The 23,006-nt window shown below is 50.3% G+C and overlaps 1 protein-coding gene across 1 annotated transcript in view; it reads right to left on the reverse strand.

Moving 5' to 3' along the window:
• The window catches only part of LOC121693989 (protein diaphanous homolog 1), a 121,744-nt gene that overhangs the window by 61,224 nt on the left and 37,514 nt on the right, over positions 1-23,006 (reverse strand). The window contains 8 exon segments of the mRNA XM_042073875.1: positions 5,229-5,237; positions 5,423-5,537; positions 8,232-8,563; positions 8,566-8,839; positions 12,320-12,499; positions 16,623-16,687; positions 20,119-20,234; positions 22,798-22,914. Of these exon segments, the coding sequence (XP_041929809.1) occupies positions 5,229-5,237; positions 5,423-5,537; positions 8,232-8,563; positions 8,566-8,839; positions 12,320-12,499; positions 16,623-16,687; positions 20,119-20,234; positions 22,798-22,914 (1,208 nt within the window).

The raw sequence follows: 23,006 nt of genomic DNA on the forward strand, positions 1-23,006 counted from the left end.
CAAGGGAGATGCATCACGTATCACACACACACACACACACACACACACACACACACACACACACACACACACACACACACACACACACACACACACACACACACACCACACACACACACACACACACACACACACACACGCACACACTGAACTAATCAAACAAACAGCTGGCAGAAGTATTAAAGAGCCAAGGAGCAAACAGGCAGGAGTGTCCAAAGGCAACTCCACTAGGCATCCTCACTGCAGCAGTGCTGTGGGTCCACTCTCCTCAGTGGTGCTGCCGGAGCCTTTATATTCAGCAGCAGCAGCAGCAGCAGCAGCAGCAGCAGCACTTATGGAAGGAAAGCCCCCAGGGCACTTATGGAGCTCGCTTTTTTCCTACAACGCTGCGTCTGCCCCCATGTGACATCAATTAAAAGCGACCCCGCGACACAGGTGAGCAGTGGGTAATGAAGGGGGGGGAGGGGGTGGAGAGGGTGTGTGTGTGTGTGTGTGTGGGGGGGGGGGGGGGGGGTCGGGTGGAGACGTGGGGGCTCAGGGTCGCTAGGCGGTGGGAAAAGTGTGGATGATTAGGTCCATTAGGGCGACCTTTCCCTCCGTGCACCAGCTTCATTAGGAGCCAGCGGCCAGGAAACAGACGACTGCAGGATCGATTTTTCCACACGCCGGAGAAGCCCTGCCCTCATATTAACACTCTCTCTCTCACACACACACACACAGGAACACACACAAACAAAAACGCATCAGACGAGCCTTACACACAAACATAAACACTCACGCGCTCATGCACACAAATAAAATATGAGGTTCCATCGATTGATGTGGAGGGTAGGAGAGTGAAGGGTAAGAAATGAAATGGATCTGGTATTACGCAGGACTCTGCAGGTATCCTTGAGAAGGGGAGCAGACAAGCAAACAGCACAAAGAGGAGATGAGATGGGGGGGGGAAACATTGTGCACTTACAGCCCACACAAACAGTTCTGACACTCTGGCTGGTGTAGAACAGCCTCGTGTTTCAAACACAGACACAGAGAGAGGGGGGGGGGGGGGGGGGGGTTAGGGGGTTGCACACAGAGAGAGAATCTCAGATGAAAAAGTTCTTCAATGACACTGAAAAGTCCTCAAAAGAACACAGCTAAAAGAATTATGAGCCGTCCTTTTTCTCTTTCTCTCTGTATCTGTCTCTCTCTCTCTTTCTTTTTCACTCTCTCTCTCTCTCTCTCTGTGTGTGTTGTGTGTGTGTGTGTGTGCGGGGCTGTGTGTATGTGTGTGTGCGTTCTCGTGACACTGAGACGTCCTCTAAAGAGCACACAGCCAAGAGAGCCATCAGGGACTAACGGAGGAGGAGGAGGAGGAGGAAGAGGGCAATAGTGCTGGTGTGCCATGACACCCCGAGCCACCAAGGTGCTAGACACCACCCTACCTCGCCAACATGGCCAGGTGTGTGTGTTGTTTGCTTGCTTTCACAGCAGGGTGCGCAACCCTGCCACCGTCAGCTCGGCCCGATCAAGATGTGCGGAGCGGAGAGCGTGTGTGCCGAGGCTGGGCTGGGCTATCGCCGTGGAGACAGTCGGCGTGGTAATAAAGTAGGTCGCTGCATGCATCAGCGGAGCGGAGGTGAGGGGTGGCGGCTCTGCCGGCTGCCAAAGGTGCCACTGAGCGCGCTCGCTGGGAACGGCGGCGGTCTCTACGGAGACTCGGAAACCAGGACGCAAGGAGGAGGAGGTGGGTACGTGTGTGTGTGTGTGTGTGTGTGTGTGTGTGTGTGTGTGTGTAGGGTGGCGGTGGCATTAAAGAGTCATCTTCATAATGAGATGCAGCAAACACAAGAATCAACAACTTCTTTCCTGCTGTCTACCCCCCAGCCCCTCCTCTCTCTCTCTCTCTCTCTCTCTCTCCCCATCTCTCTCTTCCCCCTCATCTCTCTCTCCCATCCATCCATACCCCCACCCTTCCTTCTTTTGGACAAGTGCTCTCTCGCTTTCTTATTCCTCCTCAGAGCTCCCTCTCTCCCTCTGTGCTAATTGGCCTATCTGAGGTGCGGACTTCAAACAGCACTCGGCTATCAAACAGTCCGTTGGCGTGCAGCTCGGAAAAAATCGAAAGGAAAACACACACACACACACACACACACACACACACACACACACACACACACACACACACACACACACACACACACACACACACACACACACACACACACACACACACACACACAAAAACACAAACCTCCCTCCCTCCTTTAATAAGAAGATATGGGGGAGAGGAAAGAGAGAGAAAGAGAGGGGGGAGGAGGGAGAGAGAGATCTAAAAGCGGATATGAGTAGAGGAAAAAAAGAGAGAGAGAGAGAGAGAGAGAAAGAGAGCGAGGGAGAGAAAGAGGGACTCGTGTCTGCATTTCAAAGCGTAGAAATTGCAGCCAAACTCTGACATTAGTGGAAGCACCCAGTTCTGGGCTAAACATTCACTAAACACTCACTCTGGCACTTTCACACAACCACATACACACACACACACACACATGCCAAACACACACACACATCCGAACCACTTACACAGCCAGCCGTGATCTACACGAGTGTCACTGTCAAAACACCCTCCAACACCAACACACCCACTCCCACTTTACACACGCACACACACACACATTCCGTGCACATCATCTATCATAAACATTCCATACCCTTGTATAAGACAAAAGAGCTTGATTGATGAAAGGCAATTCACTTGAGGTGACACACGAAAACATGTGCAATTAACTCTCTCCCTCTCACTCACACACACACACACACACACACACACACACACATTCTTCATCTACTTAAGGAAATCTCCTTAATTTGCACACAAAACAAAACACTCAACATTCAACACAACACACTGCAAACAGGGTAGTTTTTAGAGACAGAGCAAGGGAGGGTTGGGAGAGAGAGAGAGAGAGAGAGAGAGAGAGAGAGAGAGAGAGAGAGAGAAATGACAGCAGAGAGAAAAACTGGTCTGAGGCCAGAGGGCCCGTCGCAGCCCATCAGCGGCGAGCCGGCTGACCGCGCTGGTGAGGTCATCGACCTGCGACCGCACTGTCAGCCCAGGGGGAGGGCAAGTAGGCGACACAAAGACGGAGCGAGAAGGGGGGGGCTGGGGGGTTAGAGGTCAGCGTTAGCTGCCAGTGCTGTCCTTTCACTTGGCTGGGCAAAGGAGGGAAGGACAGTGGAGAGGAGGAAGAGACGATGAAGGGGAAGAGAGGGATGAAGAGTAGAGGAGGAGGAGGAGGGGAGGCCGGATGGAATTTGGGCCAGAGGAGCCTCGAGGAGAAACAAGAGGAACAAGATGGCTGGAGGACAAAAGAGCTGCCATTTCTTCTGGGGGATTTTCAGCCCACACACACACACACACACACACACACACACACACACACACACACACATGTACATACACCCACCCACCCACACACACGCAAGCACAGAGCGAGAGAGATATGTGGACAAGACAGGACAGTTAAAGTGCAATGAAAAGGCCAGTGTTCTTTTTACAGTCAGATATAAGAAAAGGTTACTCACAATCAAATCAGACAGTCTGACTCACACACATAGACAGCACGTACACACACAGAGTTAGGTGAGTAGGACTGAGACAGCTGCCAAAGCTGACATTTATGCGTTTTAAAGACAGATAGCTATGTGTGTGTGTGTGTGTGTGTGTGTGTGGGTGTGTGTGTGTGTGTGTGTGTGTGTGTGTGTGTGTGTGTGTGTGTGTGTGTGTGTGTGTGTGTGTGGTGTGTGTGTGTGTGTGTGTGTTACACATGGTGCGGGTGCATGCAAAAGTGTCCATCTGGTGGGAATGTGTCACAGCTGAAGGTCATTTACTCCACAAAATAGACACAAAAACACTCACTTCCTTGCTTTATCTCTCTCCATTTCAGACACACACACACACACACACACATCTCTCAGGTGCATTCTCCAGTCACATAAGCATGAATATGGAGGAGCGGGGCAAAGGGCTGGGGTGACAGGAGCAATGAGAGGTGAGGGCAAGAGAGGTGGGGTGGGGGGGGGGGGGGGGGGGTGACGCTGTGACAGCCCCCAGGGGACAGAGAGCAGGTGGTACTGGACACGGTTGCACTCTCTCTCTCTCTCTCTCTCTCACACACACACACACACACACACACACACACACTGCGAGTGCTCTGATTATTATCAACATTATGCTGCTGTCCTCTCCAAAGAAATGCACATACACAAAGAGGTACACAAACACAGAGAGAGATAAACAAAAACACATCACAGATCTGACAACACACACACACATACCATCCTTATACACCCACAGCTGCCCGTTACTCCCTGAGACAATGAGGCAAAGTCAGACACACACACACACACATATGCATGCATCCCCACGTGCTTGGACAGCTAAAATCACCTTCAGAAACAGCAGCCTGTTGTTGGCCACATGCTTCATCATGCCTTTGGTGGCGATGTGTCCCTGAGCCGTCTCACACCCACCACCACACACCAAAGAAATGGAACAATAACAAAACTGGCAGTGTGTGTCTGCCCGTGTGTGTGTGTGTGTGTGTGTGTGTGTGTGTGTGTGTGTCTCTAACACACACAGGGACAGACTGACAGACAAGACAGAACTGCGCGCGCGCGCACACACACACACACACACACACACACACACACACACAGACTGCTGCATGGCCTCGGGGGAGCCAGGATTGGATTTCAGCCACCCACACCACTGGAGCCGCCGACAAGTGACTCCCTACCAGGGGGAGAGAAATGACACCTCCGCCCCTCCAGCCAAGCCTTCCGTCTTCCTCTGTTTTCTCCCCTCTTCCATCTCTCTCTCTCTCCAGCTCACTCACTCAATCCTCCTTGCCTCTCAGTCCTCCCCTCCATCTCTCTTTCTCTCCATCTCTCTCTCCCTCCATCTTCCTCTCTCTGCAGTCACCCGTCCATCAAGCCTCCCCTGCTGCCACCTGCAATAGCTGGTGGGTGGCCAACGAGTTGCAAAATGCTAGCTGACAGATATCACAACACCCACGCACATAGAGGAATACAGTATGAAGGCGGGCACGGATGGACACGGACACGGACACACACACACACACACACTCGGGAGAAGATGAGTGCATACATAGGAACACACCGACACACAGACAGAAACACGGACAGACACACCCCCCCCTCACACAAAGACGGAGTGGGACGCCACTTACCTTTTGAAGCTGTTGGCAAGTAGGAGGGACATGGCACCGGCAGGAATTAAAGAGATAACAAATAAAGTGATTAGCTACTTTCTCTTTCATGGTCATGTACTGTACCATTGTGTGTGTGTGTGTGTGTGTGTGTGTGTGTGTGTGTGTGTGTGTGTGTGTGTGTGTTGTGTGTGTGTGTGTGTGTGGACACTCACTCTTGGTCTGTGAGGAGAAGCTGAGGGTCAGTTTGGCTAAGAGCTCACTGGTCTCGTAACGGTCCTCCTTCACCTTGGTCCAGAAGCTGTTCTCAGACAAGTCCTCTGGGCCAATCTACTCAACAGACAGAATATGATATTCATTTAATCTTTTAGCCACAATGACTATTCATTCATGCCAATAAAGCACCATTTGATTTCATTTGAGAGAGAGAGAGAGAGAGAGAGAGAGAGAGAGAGAGAGAAAATGTTTGCTTCATTGCCCATATTTAACAGAGAGAAAGAGGACAGACAAACAGAGATACACTACATGTCATTCAGCATGTATGGCACTGCACACACACACACACACACACACACACACACACACACATCATCCTCTCCATCCCTCTCGCTGTGGGATTGGGCTCAGTTCTTTCCCCGCCTCGGGCCAGACCTGCTCTAAGCTGCACGCGCCGCACGGCGCAGGGGATGTGGGTTTTGGACGGGCCAATCAGGTGATGGCGAACCACCGGGGAGGCAGTCTGTTTGAGCTGCGCTCCACGCGGCAGAGGGGGCCTACGCTCCTCCAGCCTATAGAACGGCTCAGTCCAATGGAGCCCAGAGGCAGACGGCAACGAACGATCAGGGCTACGAAAAAAGAGGACAAGAGATAGGGAGAGAGAGAGAATGAGAGAGAGAGAGGGGGAGAGAGAGAATGAGAGAGAGAGAGAATGAGAGAGAGAGAGAATGAGAGAGAGAGAGAGGGAGAAGGAGGGGGGAGGAAAGGGAGGTCTTCGGGGCGGGGGAAATCAGGCTATCAATTCTCCTCTTGTTGAGCCACTGAGGCTTGTTAATGTAGTGCGATAATTGCATTATGATAATTCTTGCTCCAGCATGGGCAATCTGAGGAGTATGAAGCTATTTCTCTTCATCTCTCTCCTCCTTTCTTTCTTTCTTTCGTCTCCTTTCTTTCAGTGTCTCTCGTTCGCTCGCTCTCTCGCTCGTCCAGCCACGCTCTCACAAACACAGAGTGGCCCCCGAAGCCCCAAACTATGAAAAGTCGTATAGGTAGTCATGGCGATAAAGCCCTTAATGGCCCCGCCAACTTCCTTTATCGGCGAACAAGAGGAGAGGGGCGAGGGAATGAGCGCTTGTAAAACAAGGCCGAGAGAATGAGAGGAGGGAGAATGAGAGGGCCGATAAGAGAGGGATGAGAGGGAGGGAGGGAGAGAGAGAGAGAAAGGGATAAGCTGAAGATGAGGGAGGACGGCGAGCGATAGATGGCGGGAGAGAAAGGAGGGGTGACGGAGAGGCGAAACTCATTAAAAACGATCCTGATTCTCACAAAAGGGAGCAGGGCGAGCGGCAAAGGCCCGCAGTCACGGAGACGGGCGCCGGGGCTGAGAAAGATACACTCATCACACTTCCGCTTACACTCCCTCTCTTTCTCTCTCTCTCCCTCTCTTTCTCTCTCTCCCTCTCTCTTTCTCTCTCTCTCTCCCTCTCTCTGGCTCTCTTCATTTCTCATTCTCACTTGCCTAATAAAGCTCTGCACTGCCTCGAAATTAACTTCTCTACCTACATCTCCAATGCCCACCCCCCCCCCCCCCCGTTAGAGACCAGAGAGAGAGAGAGAGAGGGAGAGAGAGAGTAAAGAGCAGGAGAGAGAGAGGGAGAGAGAGAGGGGCAGAGAAGAGAGGAAGAGAGGGGGGAGAGAGAGAGGGGGGGAGAGAGAGAGAGAGAGAGAGAGAGAGAAGTTTGAGGGAAGCGAGGGGACAAAAGAGAAGAGATAGAGAGGATGAGAGGAGGGGCGAGAGGCAAACAGAAGCAGAGAGAAAAAGAAGAGAGAGAGAGAGGTGGTGACTTCTCAGATACCAGCCTTTCATTACCCTGACTGCCACTGGGAGTGTGAATGTGTGTGTGGGTGTGTGTGTGTCTCTCTCTCTCTCTCTCTGTCTGTTCACGTTCGTAGGGGGAGGTTGGGGTAGGGGTGGGGGTGTTTTTTGCTTGTGATAGTGAGACTAGTGAGAGAGGATGAGAGGAGGGGGAAAAATGTTAATTTAAATTACAAAAGAATGCTGTCCTTTCTAGCAGCTATTTAATTATCTTTCACAGGCCCGGTTAAAAAGAAGCAGGCTTATTAAAAAGCAATTTCTGTGACATCCTCGTCAAAGGGCTCTCACCGCTGTGAGAAGAAGAAGAAGAAAAAAAAAAAAAGAAAGCGAGGGAGGGAGAGGGGGTAAGGAGGGAGGGAGAGAGAAAAGGAGGGAGGGAGGGAGGAGGCAGAAACTAAGCACTCATGAACTGAACTGAAGCCATTAAACAGTAGCTTTAGGCAAGGGAGAAAGACAATTCTGTTCTGAAGTTTTTTAACTCGTGCAGATGAGAGAGTGTGAAACAATGAGTGCAGAAGATGGAGGGAGGGAGGGGAAGAAGAAACGAGAGACAGAAAGAAGGGAAGGCAGACGACGAGAAGGAGAGCAACAAAGGGAGGAAGAGGACCATGCGCTTGTACATACACGGTAGCACTGATGATCATAAATGACATACATGCATAGTAAGATGCTTCTCAGCTCACCTGCTCAAACACACACACACACACACACACACACACACACACACACACACACGGCATCTTCTGACACACACACAGACAGACCACACATGCTGCTCTGACACACACACGCACTTTCATAACAGCAAACATGCAAATGAGACATGCAAACATACATACCAACAGGCATGTTCACATAAGCTGTTCACAAACCTATACACGATCAGCAACGAACACAGGCATTTGGACATACACACACACACACACACACACCTTAGACCAGTTGGCTCTCTTCAGCTGGACCTCTGGCTTGTACTCCTTCTTAGGCTCCAGGCCGAAGGGCAGAGCTTTGACGGGCCAGCCTCCGAAGCCCCCGGGTGGAGGGGGAGGCATGCCCGCCATGAAAGGTGGCGGAGGGGGTGCGCCAGGGCCGCCGGGCGGAGGAGGTGGTGGAGGGGGCATCCCCGGCATCCCAGGGAGAGGTGGAGGAGGAGGGGGGCCAGCCATGCCTGGCAGTGGGGGTGGCGGAGGGGGACCGGACATGCCTGGCAAGGGTGGGGGTGGTGGCGGACCGGGCATGCCCGGGAGTGGGGGGGTGGCGGTGGCGGAGCAGGCATGCCCGGTAAAGGGGGCGGTGGTGGGGGAGCGGGCATGCCAGGCTGTGGTGGTCCCGGTGGGATGGGCAGGGCGGCGGGGCATGGCACTGGGGGTGGGGGGCCGGTCTGACCTGGGAGGGGCGGAGGAGGTGGCGGAGGTGGAGGAGCAGAGGGCACCCCGGGATGGCCAGGACCGGAGGGTACTGACGCAGGCACGGGCACGGGCACAGTCACGGTGATGACCTTGGTCTTGGCTTCCTCCAGGTCTTTGGAGAGCTTCTCAATCTGTAGGAATGAAGAAGGAAACACTAGTGTGAGATCCTCTCAACATCTCAAATGGCCTCCTACCCACTCACTGGGCAACAACAGCAAACAGCATGAAACCTCTCAGAAGTCTGATATGTGTCTGTGTATGAAAGCTGCAAAAAGAAGCAAAAACAGAGAAGAATGTGGATGATGAAACTCCTTTGTGAATGTACATGAAATGATACTGAGCCCCATTGGTCTTGTATGGATCCAGCAGCTAGCTGCAGAGAGAGGATAATTCTACAGGGGCCAACAAACAGAAACCTTTTGAAGTCATGGGGTTTATTTAGGGGTGATCAGTCTATGAACCTTATGAAGCGCAGTTCTACACTGGCCAGCAGGGGAGAGCTAGCAGGAAATGATGCGCTCCGGACAGGAAGCAAGAAGTTCAAAGAGGAGAGTTTGTGAGGTAAATAAACAGTGGATGAGGTTAGAGGAGGATAAGAGGGAATGGGGAGGGAGAGTCAACAGATCTGTGTGTGTGTGTGTGTGTGTGTGTGTGTGTGTGTGTGTGTGTGTGTGTGTGTAAGAGTCAATGGATATGAAGGACATCAAGCGATAATGTGAGGTGTTGAGAGAGTGGGTGTGTGTGTGTGAGAGAGATGGGAGTATATTAGTGTGCGTGTGCAAATCCGAAAGAGAAAGAAGAGACAGTGAAAAGAGAGAAAGAACGAGCGAGCGGAAAATAAGCGAAAGTTTTTAAGAGGTTAAGACTGGGCCCTGAGAGAAAAAGAATGCCTCTCCCCCGTCTGATCCCAGGACTAATTAGCGCCATCTCTTATTCATCCCCGACTTGACACAGCTCATTAAAAAATGACCAATTTACTAATAAGGGATGAGAGAGCTCGGCGGTGTCAGGCGCGGGCCCCTTACTGCCCGCTGCCAGTCAGGCTCCTCGAGTGGGCTGCAGCCGCGAAAGCCGATTTGCCTTGTGCCGCCGAGCCAAGAGAAGCGGATGAAGCACTGGGCAGCTGCTTAAAGAGACGAAGTCCGTCTGTGTGTGTGTGTGTGTGTGTGTGTGTCTGGAAAGTTTGGATGAGAGTGTGTGAGGGTGAGGAGGGAGGCATCTGTGTTATGTGCGTATTCATGTGTTTGTGTGTGTGTGTGTGTGAGAGAGAGTTGGGGGGTCTGGGGTCTGTGTTGTGTGTGCATTTGTGTTTGTAATGCGAGTGAGTAAGTGTTGGTCTGTGTGTGGTCAGTTGATGAGAGGGCTCTCTGATGGCTAGTTTGTTTAAAGGATGGAAGAGCTGTGCTTCTGTTGGCTCAGCACGTGCAATCGTTTGGGAGTACTGGAGCCATCCCTCTTGGACGGCCCACCTTTACCTGACCTGGTTTGCCAAGTGTGTGTGAAAGTGTGCGCGTGTGAGCGTGTGTGTGTAGGTGACAGATGACCGCAAGGCCACATCTCGGTCACCACACACACCGCCCTCCATCACCTCCAGACAGGGTCCAGCTGGATGAACACACTGACACTGACACACTCCTCCTGTCCGCTCCATCGCTTCTCTCCTTCCACTCCTCTCCTCTCTCACCCATCTGCTCCCATTCTGTCCATCCCTACTTCTTCACCTCTCCTCCTCCCACCATCTTGCCATCTCTCTTCTCTTTAAACTTCCTCTTCATTCTTCTTCTCTCAGCTCTTGTTATGTCTCGCTCTCTCTCTCTCTCTCTCTCTCTCTCTCTCTGTGTGTGTGAGTCACTCATCCAATCAAAGTCACTCTATTAATATCCTTCAGTCTAACAGTGGCCACTTTCCTTCCTCTCCCCACTGCCAAGAGAAAAACCTAATCACTCCTCTCTCACCACTCTGTTTTTCTTCTTCTTCTTCTTCTTCTCTCCTTCTTCCTCTTCTCTCTCCATCCCCTGTTCTTGCGTATAATTAGACAACATGTGGCTCTCTGTGAGGCGTCTCTGTTGCACAGCCGGGCTTTGATGGCTCTTGTGTGGCTGGGATTGATGAGGACTTGGAGACGCTGAACAGAGACTGTTGTGATGGGAGGGTGGCGAATGTGGGCGTGCGTGTGTGTGTGTGTGTGTGTGTGTGAACGACCCTTTCATCAGTTCTGGATGAAGGTCCATGGCTGCTGACTGTGTGAGACACCACCACCACCTCCACCCCATCCCCGACCACAAGCCGCCTCCACAAGACTCAGAGTGATTTCAATGATTTAACAAACTTGTGAATAAGCCAACAGGCTGAAAAAAGAGGGTGAAAAACGACAGCCTTGCTGCCTGCCAGACGATCAATCAAGGTTTTCTGACACTGACCAGACGAGACACGGAGCGCGAGCTGTGCTTACACGGTCTCCTTACAGCTGGACACACCAAAGGTCACAGGTTCATCTCGCAATGGACGGGACAGACAGCAAGCTCTGTATTGACCGTGGCCCTACGTGTCTGTCTGGAGACGGTCTTCTGCTAAAGGACTCTGTGATTGGTGCAGAGCGGAAACCTTTGTGAGAGGTCCTGCTTTTCATTCTCTTGTGTGTCTCATCACCTGTTTATGTAGACAGTCAGGGTCCTTAGGGATTGCGGTTTCTATAGCGTCTGTGTCTGTGTGTGTGTGTGTCTGTGTGTGTCTGTGTGTGTGTGTGTCTGTGTGTGTGTGTGTGTGTGTGTGTGTGTGTCTGTCTGTGTATATATACTTGTGTTGTGTGTAGTTTTCTCAGCCATGGATGTACAAAGGGGTGTTTTCAGTGGCGTTTGACAGCAGAATACAGCTCTGGCTTTGAAGGGTTTTTGTGTGTCCATAAGTGGACGAGGGCGACTGATGCTGACTTTCTGTGGCCAACACTTCTCAGAGACCTTCGGAGAAGAAAAAAAAAAAAAACACCTGAGATGGAGCATGGAGTCTCGGCCTTTGATGACTCAGACTGGGTGCAGGGCTGTACAGAGGGCCGTTTGCGTCAGCTGTGCTTGGTGTGAATACTGGGATGATTGTGGTTGATTGGATGGTAGCACAGCTGCAACTGTGCAGGGGTCAGAGATACCTAGAGAAGGGGGCAAGGGGCTGTTTATGTGGTGTGGCCTCACTTACCACTTACCATCACTTCATTTCCAGAGAGAGAGTGTGTGTGTGTGTGTGTGTGTGTGTGTGTGTGTGTGTGTGTGTGTGTGTGTGTGTGTGTGTGTGTGTGTGTGTGTGTGTGTGTGTGTGTGTAAGAGCATGTCTGTGGAGGTTTATGTAATTGTGTCAGATCATGTACACGTGTATGTGTGTATGAGGGGAGCATAGACTGTATATACAGTCTATGGAGGGGAGCAAGCATCTGCATCAAGTGTCAGAACGTGCGTGCATCAGAGAGAGTACTTAAGAGTGTGTATGTGTCAGAACATGCGGTGTGTGAGTGTGGTCTGTGTGTGTGTGTGTGTGTGTGTGTGTGTCAGAAGATGCGGTCTGTCCGGTGTGTGTGTGTGTGTGTGATTGTGTGTGTGTGTGTAAGAGTGACCACTCCTCACCTTGTCGCTGAGCTCGCTGATGCGGCCCTGCAGGCCCTGGTTCTCCTTCTCCTTCTCGCCCTTCTCCGAGCCCAGGCGCTCCTTCTCGGCGCTCAGCTCCTGCAGCTGCTGCTTGAGGTCACTCTCCATCTTGTTCAGCTCCGCCTGCAGCTCGTGCCGCGCCGTCAGCTCCGCGTCCAGCTGCCACGGCAACCACACCACCATCACCAAACCAACGCAACGCAAGCGTCAGTCGTCAATCAGCATCACGCCACATCACACCACGTGAGCAGCGGAGCATCACTCACACACACGAGCGTGTCTTACCAGCTCTCAAAGAAATCAATCAAAGACCAAGTGTGTGTGTGTGTGTGTGTGTGTGTGTGTGTGTGTGTGTGTGTGTGTGTGTGTGAAGTGTGAGCAACCTCGCTTCAATTAGAGCGAATAAAACTTGGTTTGCATACATAAAAATGAAATGTAGGCATGTTTGAGGTATTGACTTGCAAAGGCTGTTACACTGCTCATATACCTGGAGGGCTTGAGGGCTTGGAGGGTTGTGAGAACGTGTGCAATTGTGTGTGTGTGTGTGTGTGTGTGTGTGTGTGTGTAAGTGGGCATGCAGGCATTCCTGTGTTCCGGCTTTTCTTTCATCTGGCCAATTAGCGCAAAAACATGCAAACATGCGGGAGGATTTTTTAGGGGCCACATTAATTCTTGCCATCCCGACCAATGTCCCCTGATGTGCCCAGCGTTCACCCCCCACCCCCACCACCCACCCTGTGAAGGCCACAGCTGCTAGCTGTGACACCCCTGTTGTCAAGGCCATCAGAGGTATTTGATTAAAACCCCCTTTGGGCTCCACTAAGCTCATTAAAACTCAAATGTGTGTCAAAAAGCGCTGGTTCTCCAGTGGTTGGCAGAGACGACAGCTGGGGACGCTGTTTTTTCGGGCAGGGGTACGGGGCGGAGGGGGGGGGGGGGAACGTTAACGGCAAAAAAAACAACCTTGGTCTGGTTACCGGGGTAGTTCTATCCGGCCCTCGTCGGCTCGTTTGGATAATCCGCTCACGTTTCGTTTTGCTCCGTCGTTTTCCGCGCCCGCGTGCAGACAGCGAGCGTGCCAGGGACACTGCCATGCTGTGTTGGCCACTTAATTACGTTGCATCAGGGAAAGTGAGAGGGAGGGAGAGAGGGAAAGATGGACAAATACACTCGTCCTGTAGCCCCCCCTGTCTCTTCCTCGCTCACTTGCATATGGCTACAGTTAGCCTATGTGATTGCTACCAAGACGCTCCCTCTTCCACTGACATCTGGTTGTTACTCCAAATTAGAGTGGAAGAGACAAGAGAGAGAGAGAGAGAGGGAGGGAGGGAAGGAGGGAGAGAGAGAGAGAGAGAGAGAGAGAGATGGGTAGTGGGGCAGAGACAGATGGACAGAGAAAACACAAACACGCTGTCTGACAGCTTCCTGATAGGGGTCATTGTCCACACAAACACACACACACACCCACACACACACACACACACACTTGAGGGACAACTCCATGTTCTCCATTATGAGCCCGAGAAAAGGTAATTGTAGGGTGGAAGTTCACATACACGCCAACACGCATGCTTACACACACACACACGCACACGCACACACACACACACACTTTCTCTCTCTCACACACTCTCACACACGGTAATTGCAGTGTGTGAGCGGAGACTGGTGGTGGCGAGGATTAGGGATGAGCCTGTCAGGAAGGCGTCAGGAAGAGGCAGAGGAAATCTTCAGTCTGCTGCTGTCGCCCCCCTTACAAATTAAACATCAGCCAGCTGGCACAGAGGGGAGAGACAGACAGAGACAGGGAGAGAGAGAGAGATGGAGGGAAAGAGAGAGAGAGAGAGAGAGAGAGGAGTGAGAGAGACAGAGACAGGGAAAGAGGAGAGAGAGAGAGAGAGAGAGAGAGAGAGAGAGAGAGAGAGAGAGAGAGAGAGAGAGGCAGACAAGACAGACAGTGCCAGTGATGGAGAGCTCAGCTCACCGGAAGAGAGAGGGAGCGTGAAACGGAGTGAGAGAAAGAGATGCTGAGATGGAGAGGGAGAGAGAAAAAAAATGGAGAGGGAGGAAGAGTGGGAGAGAGGGACAGACAGTGCCAGTGATGGAGAGCTTGATGAGGGAGAGAGGGAGGGAGAGAGAGAGAGAGAGGAAGTAATGGAGGACAGACCTTGTCAGAATGTGAGGGTAAATGACACAGGGACAGTGTGCACTCATGTGGGTGTGAGACAATAAATGATGTGTTTTTAGGAGTAAAAAACTGACTGCAGGTCTGCATGTATGTGTGTGTGTGTGTGTGTGTGTGTGTGTGTGTGTGTGTGTGTGTGTGTGTGTGTGTGTGTGTACACGAGTATGCAGGTTAACGTTTTAAACAGGAATGGTCTTCATCTACAAATGTTCAAAAATATGTACAATATACTACAAGTACTTAACATCTATATTTGGCTGGTATGAAACCACGCTGCAATTTACCTTGAACCCTTTTTGCCCACATGTACGCATGTTTGAAATGCTGTGTAAAAGGAGCAGTGAGAACAGCCTTTGCAGAGAGCACCTTGTCATTTTGCACGCTTGGCTTTTCCACAGGGACCTGTAATGCAGCTGCAGATGGATCACGCCTGCGGCACCAGCCAGACTACGGCCTCGGATCCTTTACACTCATGCCAAACATACATTCTGATCCAACTACTGGGCACACACACACCAACATACAGTCTCACACACACACAGGCACACACACACAGGCACACACACATGAAAACACAGTCACACACGGACACACACACACAGGCAAACACACAGACACACACACATATATACACCAACATACAGTCTCACACACAGGCACACACACACACGAAAACACAGTCTCACACACACAGGCAAACACACATACACACACACACACACACACACACACACGTAGACAGTGTGCCCATAGCCAAATCACACCACATTTCTTTTCAAGCACTTCCACGGTGGAGCATGGCGGAGAGGTTACAGGCTTTGCGTCCTGATAGGAGAACCCCCAAAAAATCATTCCAGGGATTTGAATGGCTGGGAAGCTGCAGGGAGGGAGCAGCGGCCATGCTGAGGTCCACTGGTCCATGCTGAGCCGTGGCCCACTGGTTAGCACTCTGGACTTGTAACCGGAGGGTTGCCGGTTCGAGCCCCGACCAGTGGGCCGCGGCTGAAGTGCCCTTGAGAAAGGCACCTAACCCCTCACTGCTCCCCGAGCGCCGCCGTTGTAGCAGGCAGATCACTGCGGCGGGATTAGTGTGTGCTTCACCTCACTGTGTGTACACTGTGTGCTGTTTGTGTTTCACTAATTCACCGATTGGGTTAAATGCAGATACCAAATTTCCCTCACAGGATCAAAAAAGTATATATACTTATACTATACATATACACTAGGCTTCGCGCCGCCAGGCTAGTATCAGTGCCGGCCCTTCTACTGAAAAAAAGTTAGTTCTGTTGCGTGTGATTGCACACACCATCTCACCAAAACTAAACTGACACGGATTCCAAAAACCTGTGCCAACTGGACTAGCTCTCCACGATACCGTATGCACGTTAGACTAGAGTCCACATAACAAGGAACTTAGGAGTTCCTGGAGTACTCATAACAAAGGCACCATTAGGAGTTCCTAGAGTACTCATAACAAAGGAACCATTATGAGCTCCTGGAGTACTCATAACAAAGGAACCATTAGGAAGTATGTGAACTTACACATGTGAAGTATGTGTAAGTTCTGACACTCATAAAGCCCAATGCAGTTTTCACATGCAGTGTGAAATAGTAATCCATTTGCAGCTGTACTATAAGTACACAATGCAAACCTGATATAGTTTGCCTTCTGATCCGAATATAATTTACAATACCGAAGCAAAACACCATCAATACATGAGGGATTGCCTGTACACTGTTGCTCATAAGTATAAGACAAAAGTTTGTTGATACATGCTCTTCAAAATCAAATAACAGACGGATTGTTAATTCCATTTCATACCTTCGCTACTTGGGGCAAATAATTTATGATTGTGTTATAGTACATTGTTGTTTCAGCAATATCACACAATAACACTCTAATTAAATGATAGTATGATAATCCATAATGCATTGATCAGGCCTGCCTCTCCTCCTGCAGGGGTGCAAATGAGACCCAGTGAGAGGGTGTTGTGTGCTGTGTTGGTTTCTGCTCTGTTTTGAGGGAGTGCAGTGCAGTGCAGTGCAGGCAGGCGAGACCTTGAACATTGTTCGGTGGTGTTTGTGAATAGCTCATACCTTCTTCTCCAGCTCCACAGCCTTGGCCTCGCTGAGCTCCACTTTGGTCTTGTCCACCATTTTGTCTAAACAGGAGAATGACAGACGCAGACACCAAAGGAAGACGAGGAAGTCGGAGAGATGAATGGAGAGATAGAGAGGGAGAAGAAAAGAGAGATATTGTGGTAAAATAGAGAAGAAAAGAGGGAGAGAGAGAGAGGGGGAGACATATGAGTTACTTGTATGTATGTGTTTGTGTGTGTGTGTGTGTGTGTGTGTGCTTGTGTGTGTATGGGTATACATTTCCGCCTGCACCAGTCACGATTTGGCGAGGGCATCCGACTCACTCCGACTGGAATAGAGTGCCCTTCAGTCTGATTAGACTGCCTGTCTTATCGGCCTCCTTCAAAGTCCAGATCCGTGCACTGATTACCAAAGAATCTAATTAAAATCTGATGCTATCACCCAGCAGAGGGAGAGAGAGAGGGAGGGAGGGAGGGAGGGAGAGAGAGAGAGAGAGAGGAGAGAGAGATCGGGGGATGGAAAAGAGTGTGATAACAAAAACGAAGAGAGAGACAGGAGTGAAGAAAAGTGAGGGAAAGAGAAGACAGAGGGAGTGGAATAAGAGACAAAGAGAGGAAAAGAGAGAAAGAAAAACTAAGAGAAAAAGGGAGAGAGAGAGGCAAAGAGAGGGAGAGGGAGATATGGAAAGAGACAGAGGGAGGGAGAGGGGAGAGAGAAAAGGAGAGCGAGATGGGCGTGGGTGAGGGTGGGGGTGTTCTAATCTACAGTCTCTATCTATAGCGCGCTTTTGAGGAGGCACTCGCTCTCAAAATCCCCACCGCGCTTCTCTTCAAGAGATTAAATCTGCCATGTGACTTCATTTCAGTTTCTTTCTTTATTATTTTATCATTTAAATTCAGTGTTCAAAGGGAGGCAGAGAAAGATGGTGGGGGCGGGTCATATGGCCCCGGGGCTCGATGGGCCCTCAGATCGACCTGTGGGACAGTGCCTGTCGGGGGTGGCGACGGCGGCGATCGGCCAATGGGAGGCGGGCGCGGTGGTGGCGGGGGAGGAAGTGGGGTGGCACAGGTGGCGAAGAGGCCTGAGGGCAGAGAGCATGTGTGGAAACGTCTGCTGCTCACAAGGAGGGAGGAGAGGAGTGGAGCGCTAGCACAGAGAGAGAGAGAGAGAGAGAGCGATAGTAGGAGAGAAAAACGATGGAGGGAGAGATGGAGAGAGATAGTGAGAGAGAGAAATAAAGATGGAGGGAGAGATGGAGAGAGATAGTGAGAGAGAGAAATAAAGATGGAGGGAGAGATGGAGAGGGAGATGGAGATAAAGATGAAGAGAGAGAGAGATGGTGAGAGATGAAGAGAGTGAGAGATGAAGGGATGAAGAAAGAGAGAGGGAGGGGAGGTGTAGAGAAAGAGATTGTGTTAGAGATGGTGTAAAGATGGGAAGAGACAGAGAGGAAGAGGGGAAGAGGAAGACTACAGAAAGACAGAGGGACAGAATGAAAAAGAGGAGATGAGAGAAAGGCAGAGAGAACGTGAGCGCGGAGTCAAGAGAGGACGTTGAGGAAGGTGGCAAACGCCCATGCATGAAGAGAGGTACAAACAGAGTTGGGCAGAATGAGAATGAGTTGCACAAGGAGGGAGGGAGATGGAGAGAGAGAGAGAGAGATGGAGAGAGAGAGAGAAAGAGAGAGAGAAAGAGAGAATGCGCTATAAAGCTGCTGTTATGATGGCGACAGATGCACGACACAGGCAGTTAGGGGAGAAATGAGCAGAGTGGTGAGGGGTGAAAAAGAAATGGAGAAGATGGTCCAAACATCAATGAAGGAGAGAGAGAGAGAGAGAACGAATGAATGAAAATGAGCGACAGAGAAAGGAAATGGGGGAAATAAGAAAGAGCACACAAGCAATGAGAAGGGAGAGGGGGAGCTGGAAGAAGGAAATAAGAGAGAAATAAGAGAAATAAAACGGTGTGTGTGTGTGTGTGTGTGTGTGTGTGTCTGTTTTGCGGCCAGCCTAATGAGGAAAGGCTGGGTTGGCGAAATGAAAGAAATGAAGAAAAGCCTGTGCTGGAATGGAACCCGCATAACATAAACTCAAAGAGGAGCCTGAGAGGATGAGAGGAAAACAGTGTGTGTGACTCTGTGTGTGTGTGTGTGTGTGTGTGTGTGTGTGTGTGTGTGTGTGTGTGTGCGCGTGCACGAGTGTGTATGTGTATGTGAGGGAGAAGGAGAGATTATGAGAGTGAGTTCATGAGAGTTGGCTTGTTTGTGCAGTTATGTGTTTATACTTTGTGTGTGTGTGTGTGTGTGTGTGTGTGTGTGAGTGAGAGAGAGAGTGAGAGATTATGAGTGCATGGGAGTTGTTTGGTGTTATTTGTGTGCACTTCTTAGTGTTTATTTATTTGTGTGTGTGTGTGTCTGTGTGTGTGTGTGAGACCAAGAAAAAAAAAAAAAAAAAGTGTGTGTTTGTGTGTTGCTCCTGAATGTGTGTAAGGTGCGGCAATCTAAATGGGAAATAAATGAGCCCAATAAGAAATAAGGAGGGAAGAAGAAGAGGCAGAAGGAGAAGAAGGAGAAAACTGCAGAGCTGAGAAATGTCTCCAAGTTCAAAGGAAAGCGCTAAATAATGCATGCGGGGCAGAATTAGGCTGCTTTCCTCTGATAATAACCAGACCCAAAAAGCGAGCGGCCCACTTCAGAGTGCTGCATTGAAGACACCGCCACCGTCATAGTCACCACCACGGACTGGCCTGGAAGACGCCGCCTAATGTTCAGGCCCCCCCAAAAAAATCATGAACAAACACACATACACACGCGCACACACACACACACATACACCCACCCCTCCCAAAGCAGGCCTGACCCCCTTTAAAAAGGGAGCAGCTCTCATTGCACCACATGCCAGGGAGAGCAGCAAAGACGAGCTTATGAGAGTGTGATGGACCGATGTGTTCTGGTCAGTGTCTCTAGACCTGGTCTGAGCCTGCGTTTGGGTTTGGGTTTGGGTCTAGGTCTGGACGAGAGGGTTTTGGAGAAATGTGTGAAGGGGGAGCATCAGTGTGCCAGATGCTTCCATGGCGATTTCTGAAATGGAACTGAACGCTTGAGTGTATCAACTAACACTGAATCTGAAATCACTGACTCACTGACTTGAGAGCACTGCATCAGGTCTGATGTCACTTCCCCCATGATATGATCCTATGAGCTTCCCTTGCACACACTGATAACTTGCACTCATCTACAGATTCTCATCTACTGAGAGCCGTACCCTCTAACGTGTCCTCCATTGGCTGCCTGGTGAATAAACATAAGACACTGACCCCAGATCAGTTTTAATGAATAAAAGGCACCACCTTCACACCAGGGCCCAGGCAGCCCTGCTGGTCACCCAACGCCCGGCATGACCTTAACAGTCAGGGCTCCTCTCGTTTGCCCCCTAGTGGCGAGATGTGTGTGTGTGTGCAGGAGGCTTCGCTAGGCTCTAAGAAGCACCCTTACCGATGAGATTCTCCACTTCGATCTGCAAGTTGCGGCACTTGAAGTCCGGGTCGGCCCCGTTCCTGTGCAGCACAATCTGGGCAATGCATTCGTCTATCAGTTTGTAGTACTGTGGCCTGCGGGGTAGGATGAGAGACACACAATGAGAGCCACAAAATGACCAGTGAGTCCAGAAGGGTGAAGCGCGCGAGTTCCCTTCATAGGAACGCAACGTCGGTCACACATAGAGTTTTCATTCAAGCTCTTCTCATAGCAAGAAGCAATGTCATCCTATGTGATACATCAGGCAATGAAAACTATTGCACTGAAAATGACTTTTAAGATCAATTCACCTGCACCCAGTGAATGCAGCCCTGTTTGAGACAGACAGTCTGTGTGTGTGTGTGTGTGTGTGTGTGTCTGTCAGGGACTACAGTATGTGTGTGTGGATCCTTAAGACACTTCCCAGAAGTGAGACCATTGTCCAACATTTGATAGGTTCACAGACACTCTCAATTTTCCAGGTGTCGGACTATGTGACCCCGTGTGAAACTAACTCAATACTTTCTTCATTTTCTCCTGCAAACTCTTTTTCTCACCTTTATTTTGTTTCTCTCTCTCTCTCTCTCCCTCTTTCTCTCTCACTTTCTTCTCTATGCTGTCCCCTTTTTCCTTCTTTCTTTTTTTTTGTAAAGTGGAGCCACAATTCATTCGTAGAGCAAGAGAGACATCTAGTGTCCAGTTTTAATTCCAATCAAAAATTCAGTCGAGACCTTGCCCCAATTTGTTCCCTGAATTCTTAAGAATGTCAAGGCAGAGGCTAGAACTGCCTCCGGTAGGTAATTATCACATTACATTTTAAAACGATTTTGCATTGATATACTGAGGGTGCAATTCAGTATCAGTCAATGGCCTCTGTGCCTGGCTGTTCTCTCACTCACTGGCTGTTTTCTCTAGTGAGACCATCTCTATTGATCTGATCTTTAATGCGTAGGCTTGATATGAAATCTCTGCAGCAGAGTATACACATGACCCAGACAGACCCCCACACACACACACACACACATTCACACACACACACCCACACACACTCATACTGGCCGCACTTTCTTTCAACCTCCTCTTCTAATTTCCTCTCCATTGTGTGATGGAGCATTACCTAGAGGGGAATGGAGGGATGGGAGACGCAGAAAGAAAGAAAGAGAGAGAGAGAGAGAGAAATAGAGACAGAGACAGAGAGGGAAAGAGATCCTTCGTTTCTTTTCAGCCGAGGCCATTAGGGAGGAAGGCGTCAGAGAAGACCAAGGAGAGAGAGAGAGATGGAGAGAGAGAGAAGGAGAGAGAGAGAGGAGAGAGAGAGAGATGGACAGAGAGAGATGAGAGAGAGAGAAGGAGAGAGAGTGATGGAGAGAGAGAGAGAGAGAAGGAGAGAGAGAGAAGGAGAGAGAGAGTGAGAGAGTGATGGAGAGAGAGATGGGGAAAGAAAAGCAAATTAGAGCAAAAGAGAGGAAAGGGGAGATATTCAGTAATGTTTGAGACCACAGAGGTTCAGCTGGAGGCCTCTGGGAAGGTGGGGAGGGGTAGTGAGTGTGTGGGTGGACGGCCTGTCTGTCACGCGCGCGCACACACACACACACAGCTCAACTTCTCTCCACATTGGTCCGCTCACAAGTGCACACAAACCCAGGCGTCCACACATTGACTTACTCCCTCACACACACACACACACACAGTCTCCCCTGTGAGCTTGTCGGAGACATTCCAATTTCCTGCCTGTCGGAACACATCGCAGACACAGTGAACGGGAAACATGTCTGACATCCCAAAACCATTTAAAGTGTGTGTGTGTGTGTGTGTGTGTGTGTGTGTCTGTGTAAGGTAGAGTAAGGGGAAGTAAAAACATACCTACAATGAATATAAACATGTCAACTACTTTCAATCAGAATGTGCATTTTGATTTGCTTGCCTCTGTGTGTGTATGTGTGTAAGTAGAGTCTGAGAATACATGTTGCCTTGAGACTAGTCGTCGTGGTAACTAAATGAGACGAGGATATTTCACCGAACCAAGGATCTCATTTAGAGCCGGTCGCCGCGGGCAACCGGGGCCGCCTCCCGCTGCCCATCAATCAAATCCACCCCCCACACACACACACGCAGACACACACACACCCCTCCATCTCTCCATCACTCCATTTATGTGGCTGAGATCCAGCTGAGAGGAAACCAGGCTGCAATCACACAATCAAAGCTGATGAGACCACATGATGGATACCAGCACTCTCTTCCTCTGCACACTGCTCTCCTTCTCCCCTTCATCTGTCTCTCTGACACACTCTTAATCACACACACACACACACACACACACAGGCCTCAGTCTCTCTCTCACACACATACACAAACAGGTCTCAGTTTATCTCTCTCTCTCTCTCTCTCTCTCTCTCTCCATCTCTCTCTCTCACACACAGACACCTTGCATTACTCTGACATTTGCTGATTACCCCCTTGAAAATCACCTTTTAGGAATAAAATCATTTATTAATCCGGCAAACGTCTTTTGCCATCACCCTTTCATTTCTTCTCCAATCTCTGTCTCTCTCTCTCTCTCTCTCTCTCTCTCTAACACACACACACACACACACACACACACACAGTAACTGAGTGCATGCGTTCTCTCTTCTCCGTCGGGGTGTGCCTCCTCACCTGACCATGTAGTCGTTGCGCACCAGCAGCAGGTGCTGCATCAGGGACAGGAAGTAGCCCTCGGCCTTGGAGTCCTTCACCGTATTCAGAAGGATCTGGAACACCTCCGTCGTATCAGTGCACGCCCCAGCGGTTAAGGACAACCACGCCGCAGTACAGACACCCACACATGCAGCTCACCACAACTACATTTCACATTTACAACTACA

Source organism: Alosa sapidissima, chromosome 20 (assembly GCF_018492685.1).
Source record: "Alosa sapidissima isolate fAloSap1 chromosome 20, fAloSap1.pri, whole genome shotgun sequence".
Taxonomy (NCBI): Eukaryota; Metazoa; Chordata; class Actinopteri; order Clupeiformes; family Clupeidae; genus Alosa; species Alosa sapidissima.